At 47.6% G+C, this 14,761-nt stretch overlaps 1 protein-coding gene across 1 annotated transcript; it reads left to right on the forward strand.

Annotated features, from left to right (window-relative positions):
* The first annotated feature begins 897 nt into the window (after positions 1-897).
* On the forward strand, positions 898-12,209 carry LIN28A (lin-28 homolog A). Its single transcript, XM_033115685.1, has 4 exons — positions 898-928; positions 1,393-1,577; positions 11,160-11,344; positions 11,993-12,209. The coding sequence occupies exons 1-4, from the start codon at positions 898-900 to the stop codon at positions 12,207-12,209; spliced, it is 618 nt and encodes a 205-aa protein (XP_032971576.1).
* The last annotated feature ends 2,552 nt before the right edge of the window (positions 12,210-14,761 follow it).

Here is a 14,761-nt window from a genome sequence, read left to right on the forward strand (position 1 = left end):
TCCAGAAAAACTCAGTCGGTGACTCAGGGAGGCAGAGACATTCAGTTAGAGATAGACTTTGAGAGACAACGCCTTGGTCTGGACTGGAGATCAGCCCTGTCGGGTCTCCAGCCTCCCCCCTGCTTCCCATCGCAGGCTTCCTAGTGTCCTGAACTCCAGGTCTATCTAAGCACACGAGGGTGGGGGGTGAGAGCGGGTCAGCGCGGAGCAGCCGGGTCAGCTCCGAGGCCTGTAGGGGAAGGGAGGGGGAGGGGCGCTCAAGAGCTGGGGGAGGGGGAGGGATCATCCATTTCTCCCTTGACAGGTGGTTTGTGTCTCTGATTGGCCAGCGCTGCCAGGCTCACACCTCCCTCCCCCAACTCTCTGGAATGTATAATTATCTGCGCGGGGGGTGGGGGTGGTGTGTGAGTGTGTGTGGGAGCAGTCACATGGTTTTAAAACTAACCCCCTACAAGCCCCCCACCTGTATGCTGCTTTGGGGACCCCCAATGAGTCCTTAAAGTGCAGGATCCCAAATCCAGGGGTACTCAAGACTTCTAGGGCTGACGGGCTCCATCTCCAGTTGTGCTCGTGGGGAGGGGGTGTCAAACCTCAAGGTTCTGAGAAGGGACACCCCAGAGGTGTCAGAGACTGCAGTAGTGGGGGAGGGCAGGAGCTGGAGCCGGAGGGGAAGGGAGGGGAAAGAAGAGGGAGGCGAGGGGAGGGGGCTGCCCGCGGGGGGTTGGGTCATTGTCTTTTAGAATTTGGGAGCCTTTGAAAAGCCGTGGGCCCTCCCACCGCTATTGTGCTGGGGAAGATGTAGCAGCCTCTTCTCCGAGCCACCCCTTTGCCTCCCGACTTCTCTGGGGCCAGCAGCCACCCGACCTGGGGCCCGGGCCGCGGGCTTAGCCGACTACCATGGGCTCTGTGTCAAACCAGCAGTTTGCAGGTTCGAGCTCGGGACTTATTGGGGACACCCTAAGCTGCAGGGTCGCCCAGGAGCCACATAAATGGGAGGTGGGAAAGTGTCCCCCAGGCTGGCCGAAGGCCCCCAAGTCTGCGGCCTCCTGCTTCAGGGGGCCATCTGTGGAGTAAAGAACCCTGGTGTCCCAGCGGCGTGCACACCAAGGCTACGAGGGCTGGGGGAGAGAAGAGGAGGGGCCTGTCCGGCGGTCTGTCCCCGGGCAACGTGTTGTGGGAAGAGGAGCAAAACTTTCGGGGCACCACTGGCCTCTCAGTGTAAGCTTGGGGAGCGCGGGAGGCAGCCGGGACAGGTCTTTTAATCGCCGGCTGCTTAGTAGTTGCAGCCTCTTGGGTGTTCAGCCGCGGGCTGGACACTCGGGTCTCCCTGCCGGGCCTCAGAGGGTCCTCCAATTCCGTGGCCCCCCAGCTGAGCGCCCTCCCAATCTCCAGGTGGCTGCGCCAAGGCGCCGGAAGAGGCGCCGGAGGACGCGGCCCGGGCGGCAGAGGAGCCGCAGCTGCTACACGGTGCCGGCATCTGCAAGTGGTTCAACGTGCGCATGGGGTTCGGCTTCCTGTCCATGACCGCCCGCGCCGGGGTCGCACTCGATCCTCCGGTGGATGTCTTTGTGCACCAGGTGAGATCGATTCTGGTAACTTTGGCGGGGAAGGGGGTGTTGGCGCGCGCATCCAAGGGTGGGCGGACGGACTCGGCTATTGGATTGAGGGAGATCGAGAGCCCTCATTGTGCGTTCCCATCTTTGTGGTGGCACCCCAGTTCTGGTCCCCGTTAACTCCACGGGGAGGAGAGTGTGGGGCAGAGCCGCTGATCAGCACCTCCCACCCGCTTCGGGGAACCCCTCTGACTTACCACGTGTCTGTTACCTTTTTCCCCTATGAAAGGGGGCAGGGGCAGGGAGGTGACCCCATGTGGCAGAAACTAAGGTTGTATTGTGCTTGCCGCTGGGGGGAGGGCGAGCAGGCCGGCCAGGGAAGCACATGCTGGGCCATAGCAGGGCCCTGAGCGCCCAGCGCCTTTCTGTAACATGTGAATGGAGCTGGGGGGCGGGAGAGGGAAGGAAAACTCTCTGGGATCCAACGAGGGTAAAGCTGAGGTCAGCCGGGTCTCCTCACCCAGGTGGTCACCCGAAACTCAAAACTCAAGCCCTGGGGCCTATGTGGGTTTGGCAGATCCTTGAAGGATCTATTTGGGGGCTTGAAATTCCTCCAAGGTACGGATCTCAGGCACTCAGTTGGCTGGGCTTCTGCTGTCCAGTTCCTACCAGGAAGGAAAACCTAAGGAGCCCAGGCCTTAGATTCCTGGGCCAGGCTGGGAACGAGTTAGGTGGCAACACCAAGTTCTCAGTTAAAGCAAGGCAGCACAGTGGGGGTGAAATTCAGTGTCGCAGGGCAGGGGGTGGAGGGAGGTTAGCCTCTGGACCTACTCTCCTCAGCTTGCCATTTATGGCCCCAGACAGCCATTCATTGCGGTCCTAACATTCCGGGCCTCAAACAAGGAGCCAGAAGACTTCAGGTTTCCCTGGCCTCCCCTTACCTCTCACCCCTTCCTGAATGTCTTGAAAGCATTCCGGTGGTCCTGGGACACCAGCCACCCATAACAACCACGTAAAGGAAGTCACTGCCTGTGTTTCCTCCACTGTTGGAGTTTTAGGGTTGGGCCTGGGAAGAAAATTACTAATCCCAGGCCGAGTAGGTTGGCACCCAGGCCGGGCAGGGAGGGGTTACTTCGGGAGGTTGGCTTTAGGATCCATGGGGGAGGGGAAAGGAGGATGTGGGGATTAAGGGTTGGAGCCTGAGGGATGGTATTCTGGAGGGGGAGGGGTAGTGAAGGGAGATGCTGGGTGGACTGGCTGGGGGCCCTCAGTGAGGACCTAGAGTGGGGGAAACCAGGGAGATAGATTGTGCAAGAAGATGGCGAACCCCACAGTTAGTGTTGGGGACTTGGTGTCACTGAGCTTCTTGAACATCTGCCAGGAGGGCCTGCAGCAGGAGGATGCTCACCTACCTACCCCACTAGTTGCACCCGGTCTCACCCCCTCCATCAACTAGTTCTGGCTGGTGACTTTGCCCCCTTTCCTCTCTCATTTACATATGTGAATGATAACCCACAGGAAGTAATTCTGGGAGAAAGAAGGGAATTGGCCTCTTTAGATCTATTAAATCACTTTATTACAGGAACCAGCTTTGAATGGCCCTCCTCAGCAGGGTGGCCAGCTCCCCCTTTCTCCCATTTATTTGATCACAGAGATTAAAATCTCTCCTTGTCTGGAGATGGACTGGACAGCTTCCCCAACTTTGGGAGATTTGGAATAAGTGAGACCCAACATTTTCTTTCCTCCATTCCTAAGGTTGCTAAATAGGGAGGGGCTGAGGGGAAGGAAGCTTCTCATCACCTGGGGTTCCTTGGTGATGTGGGGAAGGAAGAAACTTGAACCTCAAGATTTCTTTAAGCTGGTCTAATAATCAAATAGACATTAGATTAGCAAGAGAGAAAAACCAAATTTAATACATACATATGTATGGGAACTCCGCATACATGAGACAGATACCTCACACGCACAGGAGGTTCAGAGATAGAAGGGAACAGGAGTATATAAGACATCCTTAGCTAGGGATGAGGTAAGGTACTTTGGGGGCTTCAGAGGGTCATTGCAGGAATATAAGAGCAGATGTTTAGTAAATGGAAGATTGTCCTGCTCTATAGGTAGATTAAAAGAAGTTATCTCTGATAATCTCTTATTATAAGCCAGGCCCCTACTTCAAGTTCTTCTAGGTAGTTAAGGGAGGGGCAGATGTCTCTTTTGAGGCCCCAGCTAAACTTGCCTTTATCTATATGAAACAATCCACGTACCACAGAACCACATCTTGGGGTGGCTAGTTCTGAACCCCCACAGTGATAACCAAATCCCAATAGCAAGTTGATCTGTGCCTCACTGTACTTAACCTTAGGATTAAAAGTAATTGGAAATACTGGATAACATAGAGGCAAGCAGGGACTTTTAGGTTTGGGGAGTGGAGCCCATAAGCTGTTTCAGATGGGTTAGTCAGGAGATAATCTGGACTTCAGGGTTCTGGAATGTCCAGAGAAATTCCACAGTTGAGTTATCGAGAGGGAGCTGAGCTGGGATAAGGAATCAAGAATTTGTTAACGACCAGCAGCTACAGAGGACAATGAACTGAGCCTTACCTGTTAGCTCTTGGTAGCACACTGCTGGGGTGTGGGTTACTCAAACCCTACCATAGCATTAAGTTAGACTAGTGATCCCAGGCCCTGCACTTGAGAAATTTGAAATATCTCTCTGGAAATCTACAGTAGAAGAATTAAGTCGATGCAGGATGATCCCTAAAAATTGTCTGGGGAGAGGAAAGAGTTCCCAAAGTGGAGAGAGGGTAAGATATTTTCTCTTTAAGAAGAAAAATTTTCCCATCTTTGGCTGCTGCTGGTGGGGACCCTGGAGTTGGGGTGTGCAGGTGGTGAGAAGGATAATTATCCTTAGAAAACTGCCAGAGGAGGAGGTCAGGGAACCCATTTCTAAGAAGAGAGGAAAGTGGAAAGCAATTTAACATTTTCTTTTCCAGTCCCAGGTGGGCCCATTTGGTTCCCAATACTGTTCATTACTGTTTCCTATGCTCCCTCTCACTTAATGCCCCCAGGTGTGGGTGAGTGGGAAAGAAAACCCACCCTTAGCCTTTAAAAAATAAATAAATAAAGCAAAGGGATTTCTCTAATAATCCTTTCACTCAGCCTTCCAGATCTTGAACTCTCTGCCTATCCCTGGGTGTAGAGGAATTTAAGAGTCATAATGGCAGATGGCCAGCCCTTAAATCAAGGTTTCTCAACCTCAGCACTATTTGGAGCAGGATAATTCCTCTTTACAGGCATCCTTTAGTTGTGACAACCAAAAATGTCTCCAGACATTAACCAAACGCTCCCTGGGAGGCAAAATCACCCTACGCGTGAAAACACGGTTATCCAGGGAAAGCTGGAGCAAGAAAGTTAAACTGTCTCAATTTCCTGAGACTCTGAAATCTCTATGGTGATTTTAAAGAGTTTTGACTTAATTCATGTTTACTGTGGCTCAACTCCCAAACCTCCAAGATTTGAAAGTGCGAACGAGGCTCCCTGCTTTCTCCCACCACTCTTCAGAACCCAAATATTTAAAAAATTATTTTTCTGGCTAAAATGCTGAATTAGAAGGCTTGGGGGCAAAAGAGGAGCCCCAGTTTAACCAAGGGACCGAGTTTGGGTTAGGAGAAAAACCTTTCAATACTGAGAAACTGTCGAAACAGCTGAAACCCTGTGACCTGCTTTTTTTTTTTTTAAAATATGAGTGTGAGTGGCTAGAGCAACCTCAGGCAGGGTCTAGTTAGGACTCTTGGGTTTCGGTAGGGCCAGGGAGGGGAGAACGTAAAGAGATCTTCCCCACCTGGTTTATAACCTAGCTGGTGCCTCTGATCACTCATCTCACATCTAGTCGTTAGTGATGTGCTTGTTCTACCCTCTCCCCTAACTAACCTGTAAGCTCTTTAAAGAGAGGGACTAGCTGTCTGGTTAGTTTTCTAGTACTCAGTTGGAGGGCTAAAGGAATGAAGGTGAAGAAGGGGCCCTTGAGGAATGAGGAGTGTGCGGGGAACACTGGAATCCTTGCCAGCAGAGGTTTTCCTCCAGAGAAAAAGACGAGATGGAGAGGGGAATGTTAACTGATAGCAGCAGCTCTCTTTCTGGATGGACTGAAAGCCACACATTTGGTGGCCACTCATTAGTTAATCCATTTCTGTCTTAATAGGAAAAAGCAGATTTAAAAAAAAAAAATGACTGAATCACTTTGACTTTCAGGAAGTTGGTAGAGAAATACCTGGGTTAGTTTGAGCATTGTGGGTTCTTCTTGGACCCTTTTTTTCTGAGGAGACAAGCTTTCCAGACAATGTCCCAAATGAAGTCTGTGCCACCATCCTGGGCAAAGCTTTCACTATGAGAAACTTACACTTTGTATTTGGTGCAACTACTACTTGCCTATAGGTGATATTCGGTGACTTACCCCAGGGTAAGGTGGTTGGTTCCTGGTACATTCCTAATCAAACTTTAACTCTCCCCATCCTCGTGGAATTCTGTGGGTTTTGTAATTTGGGGGGTGTGGGGAGAAACTACCCTGGGCAAAACTTCCATCTCTCCCTTCTTCCTGCGGGCATGAATAGTAATTGCTCTGTGTTAAGTCTGGGAGGTCAAAGGAGCTGGGGAGGAGGAAGAGAAAATTTTCAAGAATAGTACATAATTAGTACAGACTAATTTTAAATTATCTCAGCTTGGAGTTAATTTAATTCAGACAGGAAACCAAAGTCCAAGTAAATGGCTTTTGTCAACACTAGAACAACAGGGTTTCTGGCTTAAAACTCCAGGAGCCTCTCTCCTGCACTCTGGGTGGGTGGGCGGACAGATCCAGGAGGGGAAGTAAGCACCCCATCCCAGGGTGGGTCCTCATCAAAGTTCAGTCCCCTTGAAACTCCGTCTTCCTGAGAACAGAGATGTCTACCCAAAGGAGTAGGGGAGATCCATCCAGATGAACACTTGTGTGCTCAGTTCTGAACCCCGCAGCTCCTCGCGCTCTCTTGCTCCTCCACTTTCCCTCTGACGGCCTTTGTATGGACCGGTTGATGAGCAGCCCCATCTGGTGGCAAACTCGGGCGGCAGCGGGTGGTTCTGGACAAATCTCTTTCCCCATCCTCCCTGTCAAATAAACTGCTTCTGGAAGAACCGGTTGGTTTCCTAGCCCCACCAAACCCTCTACTTTCAGGACACCTCAGGATTGAGTCATTAAAATTAATTTCACCTGTTTTTTTAACTTTTTAAATGTAGCTATGAGAACGTTTTCAAATGTCTATGTGACTTGTGTTATATTGCATAGCTGTCCTGTGACTGGAGTCAGGCTAGGTCAGCCCAACTCTGCCTGTCACTGAATTTGGGCAAAGTGCTTAACCCTTCTGCTTCCGTGACCTCAGCTGTAATAGGAGGGTCGTAAAAACGCCTACCTCACAGGCTTGGCGTGAGAGTTACATGTGTTACAACATGTAAAGTGCTTAAAACACTGCTTAGCTTATAGTAAGCATTGGTAAATAATAGTAATTTTGGATCATAGAGAACTTAGTTTATTCCACTGATGTGTGCACTGCTGGACATCTGGAACTGAGGGTACTGACATGTACTAGATAGCCTTGAGCTGGAATGGCCCTGGGTGTTGCAGAAAAGCCGGAAACCCCAGCTTTGATCCCTGTGACTCTGCCCCTTATATAGAAAGGAGCAGTGTAACAAAAAAGGGCTGTTTAGAGCTGGCAGGGACTTCGTTATCATTAAGTCTGTTCCTCTGCTTTCACAAGTGATCAAAGAACCAGAGTTTATCCAACTTTTCATAGAGCAAGATGAGGGAAACTGAGGTTCCTGTGAGCTTTTTACTCCACATTCTTCTATCTCTAAACTTAAAAAGGCATACGTTGATGCTGGAATGGAGGTACTTGATATGAGGGAAGATTGGTTAGGCTGTGGTGAGGTATGAAGGGAGCAGAAGTCCTTCCCTGCAGTCCAAAAAAAAAGCCTTCTGAAACTTTTCTGTTTAATTTCATCTTCTCTTATGCGGTGGACGGTAGACTGCGTCTTCCTTCCTTGAACAAATTTGGAAAGGAAGTTGGGAGGCCTGCCTCCCCCATCATCTTTAAAATAATTTATCTGCATAAGTAACCCTAGTTCGGGTTCCTTTGCAAAGAATTTGACTGAAGGCATCGGAGTGGAGGGGATCAAATCCTGTTTAGTTCCACCCCTGGAAGCATGGGATGGCAAGTCAGAAAGAAGGAAAGATGGCTGCTGGCTGTGACTTTGGCAGACCTAACAAGCCTGACTGGGGAAGAAAGGTGTCTCTATCCATCTATCCACTTTTTACACGGTGACCATAACCCCATCGCGAAGAGGAAGGAAGGAACTGATGAATGTGGTGAAGGGGGGTGGGGTTGGGGGAATCTGTAGCCTTTGGAACTCCAGGAATCTGACCACCAGAACCAACCAGTGTCAACTCTTTGTTTCCTGGGGCTGGGCTCTATTGGGGGAGCTCAAGCCTTGCCCCTCCCCCCAAAGCCTTTTCTTTTTTGGAGGGGATGGGGAGAGGGGCGGGGCCCTGCTTTGTGTGTGGTTGGAGGCGGGTTGGGGGTGGTAGCAAGAATTTCTGGCTCCTTTCTGATGCAGGCCCTGTAAGGCTGGCTCAGTGGGGCTGCATGCTGATTACCTATCTGATAAGAGAGGAATTCAAACTATGTGTTTTAGGAAGGGGTGGGGTGGGGGGCAGAGAGCCACCCCTGGAGACCACCAGGCTAAATCTTGACTGGTTATCGTGAGGTGCCTGCAGGGTTTTGTGGTTTTTGGTGTGTTTTTTTACTCTTTGAAAGTCTTAAATAGACCTCAAATCTTCCAGTGATGGAGTGGGTGACCTGAGAGGACTAGTCAGTTTCATACTGTTCCCCGTTTATCCGATCCTCTTGTTCTCACAGTAAGCTTATGAGGTATAGATAAGGAGAGTGTTGCACTCAGTGAACTGGATCTCAGAGAGGGCATATTTTTCTGAGTTTCCACTGCTAGTTAGTGATAAAAACCAGAGTGAAAATTCCGAGTCTCTTGACACTTGGTTCCCACTGTTACCATCTGAGGAGGTTGATGATAATTGCCACTCACTGAGGATTTAATGTGTGGCAGGCTATGTGTTAATTACTTTTCGTGCATAAAACCGCACAGCACCACCATAAAATTAGTATTTACTCCCATTTTGAAGGTTAGCACAGAAAGGGGGGAACAGGCCCTCAGACTCTAAATCTTTGTTCTTAATCACTTCTGTGCCAAATCACAGCTAGATCTGGGGGTGTCCCAACCTAAGAGCCCACTAGGCAAAGGGGAAAAGCTGGCATTGCTTGGGTCAAGAATGCTCTTGGTTCGGCTCCTCTAGCATCTCCTGACTCGCTTGTCCCAGTTCAGCAAGAGACAAATCAAATCTAACTTCAGATCAAGATAGGTACTGCACAACAGGGAAGGGGGAGGGGGCTTGCACCCTTCTGCAGTGTTTTTATTGCCTGCTTTAATGCCCTACCCCTGCCCTCACATCAACACTGGGAAGGGGGGGGTCTCCCCCTGGGTGTTCCTATGGGAATAAAAAGAAGTGAAAGGAATAAAAAGAAGTGAAAGGATCCCCAACCTTTGGACTATTTCTATAGTCCAAAGGTAGAGAAATACTACAGAAAATAATATAGGAACTATTTACTGAGCCCATATTCTTGATATTTGCATGCCCGCATAATCTTTGTTAGAGCCTTACCTTGCTATTGGCCCATTCTCTGAAGGATCTGAGACCCAGAGAGGAATGACCAAAGTCATGCAGCCCGAGATTGGTAGAACCAGCATTTCATGAACCAGGATGTGTCCGGCATCTGAGCCTGTGCTCTTAATCAATTATCTCAGTGGAAGTTTTGTCTTAAGCAATATCATCTAAATTACAACAAAAAATATAAACGGTTGAGGAATTGGGGATCCCATCTGGCTAAAGAGCATGATTCACCTAAGTCCCAGTTTGAAATAGTCTCTACTAGCACAAAATACTCGTGCTACTTGTTCATGGTCCCTCAAGCATCAGGACGAGGTGCACAGTGATCCCTTTTGCTTCTCTGAACCCCGTTTTCTATGACTCCACCTTTTTGACATTTGACAAGCTCTTCGGATGTCTTACTATAATGAAGGAAACTAATGAAGTCTACTCTGGGTAGGTTTTGGGAGGGGCTGTCACCTCCAGTAACGTGTTGTTGGTGCAGTAAGTGTCAAGGTGGAATGGTCTGTGACCTTCAAATCAGGAATCCTGGGTTCTTTTGACACTGGCTTTTAGCTGTTTTTGAAGGCTGCTAGCCTCTTCTTTGCAAGTATCAATATTTTTAAATTTTGGTACAAACACAGTGTTTTAATGGGATTGTTCCACACATTCTAAATCTTTTTTCCTCTAATAATGTAATCTGGTTATTTTTCCAAGTCAAATAATTAAAATCTACCTCTTTGTTAATCCATCCAAAAATGTGTGAGGCATTACTTAGGTGAAAATGTAGCTGTGAATAAAGCAGAGACTTGACATTCTTTTTAATGGCTGCATGGTGGTTGTTTTTTTACCAGTGAGATTGAACATGTGTCATGCTGTCTTACAAATTACCTACTTAGGTTCTGTTTTGTGATTGTTTTTTCTTACTGATTTATAGTAGCTTTTTGTAGTTTTATCAGTCTAATCATCTGTCTTTTATAGTTTTGGTGGTTTTTCTTTTTTTTTTTTTAGATAAGTCCTCTGGAAAGTACATATTATACAAAGTATAGAATTCTGGCTTTATTTCCAAATGGATAACTAATTTTCTCAATAGTATTTACTGAATTATTTTCCTCACCTATTGATTTCTCCATATCTACCTGGTTCTAGTGGACTTTCCCTTATAATCTACTGATCCATCTGCTTGGGTCATACTGTCTTTCCTTTAACTTTCAGCAACATTTTTTTTAATATAATTTCAAACTTGAAAAGACATTGCAAGTATTAAACACTCCCATATAACCTTTACCCAGAATGATCACGTCTTAACATTTTGTCCCATTTGCTTTGTCATTCTTTTTTGTTGTGCACATAGACTTATTCTTTTTCTCTTAACCATAAATTGCAGATATCAAGTCCCTTTATCTCTAAATATTTCATTGTAACAGTCCTAATATTTTTTTCTGTTCCAGGATCCCATCCAGGATCATGCGTTTAATTGTTTAGTTTGTTGACTTCAGGCTTCGTCTTTCCTGAGCTTGGCATTTTTGAAGTGTACAGGCCTGTGGTTTTATATTTTGTGATTTTTACATTTGTTGGTTTCGTATAAGTGTAATGTATAAGAATTTCCTCTCTGTTTTATTTAGAACTTTAAACAAGAGAAAATGTAATGGCATTTGTTTATACAATGATTGTTCTTTGTTAACAGAATGTAGACTTCTTGTTCTTCTGTAGATTTCTTGTGGTGACTCTTGGAGTCAGTCTTTTTTCTGATAAATGGAAGTGTTACCACACTTGTTCTTCCTACGTTACAGGGATACGTGGATGGGGTTTTTTGGTATTATAATGATGGAGGATAACATTAAAATCTACCATGTTTCCCATCCCCAGAGTAAGCTGCACATGGAGGGCTTCAGGAGCCTGAAGGAGGGTGAGGCAGTGGAGTTCACCTTTAAGAAGTCTGCCAAGGGCCTGGAATCTATCCGCGTCACCGGCCCTGGTGGGGTGTTCTGTATTGGGAGTGAGCGGCGGCCAAAAGGGAAGAACATGCAGAAGCGCAGATCAAAGGGAGACAGGTATGGACTGGAAGGCGGCTTGTATGGGCTGAGGGTGGGAGAGCTCTCCCAATCTTGCCACACTTCTTGGACTAGGTTGCCAAAGCTAAAATGAAGCCTGGCAACTTCTGGATGGTTGGGGTACGTGCTGTAGGTGTGGGAGACAGGAGAGGGCAGTGTGTGGGGAGGGCACCTAGCTCTTCTACTTGACAAGTAATTTTGTTCTGTGAACGCCAGCTAAGTAGGAATAGTGACACTAACCTCACACGATTATTTTAGAACTAAAGGAGACCAGGGATGTGAAAGTAAGCGGTGGGGATGAGATGGTGTATGCATCTGTACCTGTTGCTTCTTCACCAGGTCTCCAAATGGCTGGTTTCTTTCATCTTAGCTCTGTGCTCGAACAGATCATAAAATCTGACTCACTTAATTTCTTCCATATTTTTAATGAATGACAGGTACAGTTTTTTAAGGGTATGGTAGAATCTTACCTAGCCCCCAAATTGCAGTCCCAGTTGGGGTCCGTGATTTCCATTCTTGGCATTTCAGTATTTCCAAGCTGACATGAAACGGAAGATAGCATCTAGAGCCCAGGTGTCCTCGGTCAGAGAAAGGCTTCTGATCTCTTCTCTTCTCCTTTCTCAACTTGACCATCTTGCTTTGTACTAGGTGCTACAACTGTGGAGGTCTAGACCATCATGCCAAGGAATGCAAGCTGCCACCCCAGCCCAAGAAGTGCCACTTCTGCCAGAGCATCAGCCATATGGTGGCCTCGTGTCCGCTGAAAGCCCAGCAGGCCCCCAGCTCACAAGGAAAGCCAGCCTACTTTCGGGAGGAAGAAGAAGAGATCCATAGCCCTGCCCTGCTCCCAGAGGCCCAGAATTGAGCCACAGTGGGTGAGGGTGGGTGGGGGTGGGGCTATCCTTTTGTGATCAGGAAGTTTCAAGGAGCAGGCATCAATCGGCAGAATGGAGAAAGTGGGGACAGGGTGGGTAGAGGGCAGCTGGCACTGCCATGTATCTCAGGCTGGGGTTCACAGCATCACCTCCTCTTCCCTCTTGGCAGGGGAGAAGGGGTGAGGCAAAGGAACTCCAACCATGCTCTATCCAAATGCATGTGAGGGCTTTAGGGGAAATCTCTCCCTGCATGCTTTGTCTGAGTCTCCACCCCCAGAATCTCCAGCTTTTGCAAGTGACCTGGATAGGGAAGTTGCCTTCCTTTTAAAGAAGGCTATGTCATATTTCCCATGCCAGAGTGAAAAGTTTAAGCGTGAGACCAGATTGATGGACCCAACCCACAACGACTGCATTCTGTGGAGGGTCATCTCTCAGGGGTAAGGCAGGGTTTTTCCACATCTTGTCTCATAACCCATTCTTGATGGGGTGTTGAGAACTGTCCCAAGTGATGGGTTGTGACGACAGGCAAATGGGGTGTTGGGGGAATGGCTGCAGACCTGCTGCTCCTAAGCTCACTCCCACCCCATTTTGGGCCAATACAACTTTATTTATTTGGTCCCTTGGATAACTGCACCTTGGGTCCCAATTTCTCCAGGATGCCAACTGCACTAGCTGTGTGCGAATGACGTATCTTGTGCATTTTAACTTTTTTTCGTAATATAAATATTCTGGTTTTGTATTTTTGTGTATTTTAATCTAAGGCCCTCATTCCTGCACTGTGTTCTCAGGTACATGAGCAATCTCAGGGATAAGTGGGCAGCAGCTCCGGGTCTGCACAGCAGGAATACTTTTTGTTGTTTTATCACCAGGGAGAACAACTATTTGGAGTGTATATCCTATTGAACTACCTCATTTTTGCCAGAGCTGGCTTTTCTGCCATGGTGTCCTCTTGAACATTCTCCTCCTCCCCCTCTTCAACGTGGAAGACTAGGTTTTAACTGAGTAGCCCCATGACTTGATTTTCTACTGGAAGATTGAAAATTGGTCTGAACAGGAATAGGCAGAGCAGAGGTTAGGAGAGGCTGGGCCAGGTGAAAGGTGCAGAGGGGAAGCCCAGAATAGGTGAGGCTTGTCTATATATGTGTAATAAAGGATTCCTGTTCCAGACCTCTAATCCCAGGGTTTGGGACTCGCTTTATATAACCAGATCCATCCTTCATTGGATTGGACTAGGCCTACCATGCACAACAAAGTGTATGCGTGTTTTTGTGAAAAATATGATTTAGTAAAGATAGGTTTTAAGAACAATAACTGAACCCATCGTGAGCTGCCTGGGGATGGATATATGAAGAAAGGACTAAACTCCTTAACCTTTAAAAATTCTGGGCCTTTCCTCCTTGGCTTCCAGAGAGACCATAAACGATGGCTTCTTTGTGGTGCCCAGGGCCAGCGTCCTGCCCTGCTACAGCAGTGATTATAGTGTCGTGGTAGCTCAAGGAGAAAGGGGGGGTTTCGTTTACATGCTGTGAGATCACTGAAAACCTACCTCTCTGTGTTGAAACGGGGCAAATGCAATAGAATGCATTGGGTGATGCGTGTCTAATCATCCTGGGTTCTTGTCTCCCCCAATTGCTGCCCCCCTCTAGTTATTGTATTTGTCTGGGCTTTGTAGGACTTCACGAGTAGCTGATTTGGTGATTGCTAGGTGGCCTAGTTTGTGTAAATATGATGTGTTGGTCTTTCTTCATGTTCTTTTGGGGTTTTATGTTTACAAACTTTTTGTATGAGAAAAATAGCCAAAGCATCTTTGACAGAAGGTTCTGCACCAGGCAAAAAGGATCTGAAACATAAACTTGGGGATCCCTCTTGCAGTGGGGGTCTTTAACCATCCTTTCGTTTCCCCTTCCCCTATTTCCTATGTTGGACCAGATCTTCTGTCCTAACAACTTGATCTAACTGCCCTATCTCCTACCACAACTCCCTCACCCCCCGCCAAAAAAGCCCACATACCCACACGTACACTTTTTAACTTGTGGGGTGTCTCCCCAACTCTTAAATAATTTGTGCAAAAACCCTGAATAAGCTAAGAATACTCCACGCCTTGTTCCCAATCTCCCAAGTCAAGACCATTCCTTGATATGCGATTCATGCCAAACAGTTAGATTGCTATATTTGGATAGATCAAGCCTACTTGAATCTCTGACCCTAGGGTAGAGAGAAGCAATGAGGGGACACTTCCATTTTGAAAGTGGGGTTGGGAGACCAAGAAAGGGAAGATGAATGTATATCCAAGTCACTCAGAAACTTTTGTGCAGGTGCAAGAAACTTATGTCAAAGTAGCCACAAGATTGTTTAATAGGAGACGGACGAATGTAACTCCATGTTTACTGCTAGAAACCAAAGCTTTGTGTGAAATCTTGAATTTATGGGGAGGGAGGGAAGGAGGGAGGGAGGGGAGGAAAGCATGTACCTGTCTGTTCTTTCCCTGATCCCTTCCCCTCATTTCTGAACTGCAGGAGACTGAGCCCCCTTGGGCTATGGT

This window comes from Rhinolophus ferrumequinum, chromosome 9, assembly GCF_004115265.2.
Source record: "Rhinolophus ferrumequinum isolate MPI-CBG mRhiFer1 chromosome 9, mRhiFer1_v1.p, whole genome shotgun sequence".
Taxonomy (NCBI): domain Eukaryota; kingdom Metazoa; phylum Chordata; class Mammalia; order Chiroptera; family Rhinolophidae; genus Rhinolophus; species Rhinolophus ferrumequinum.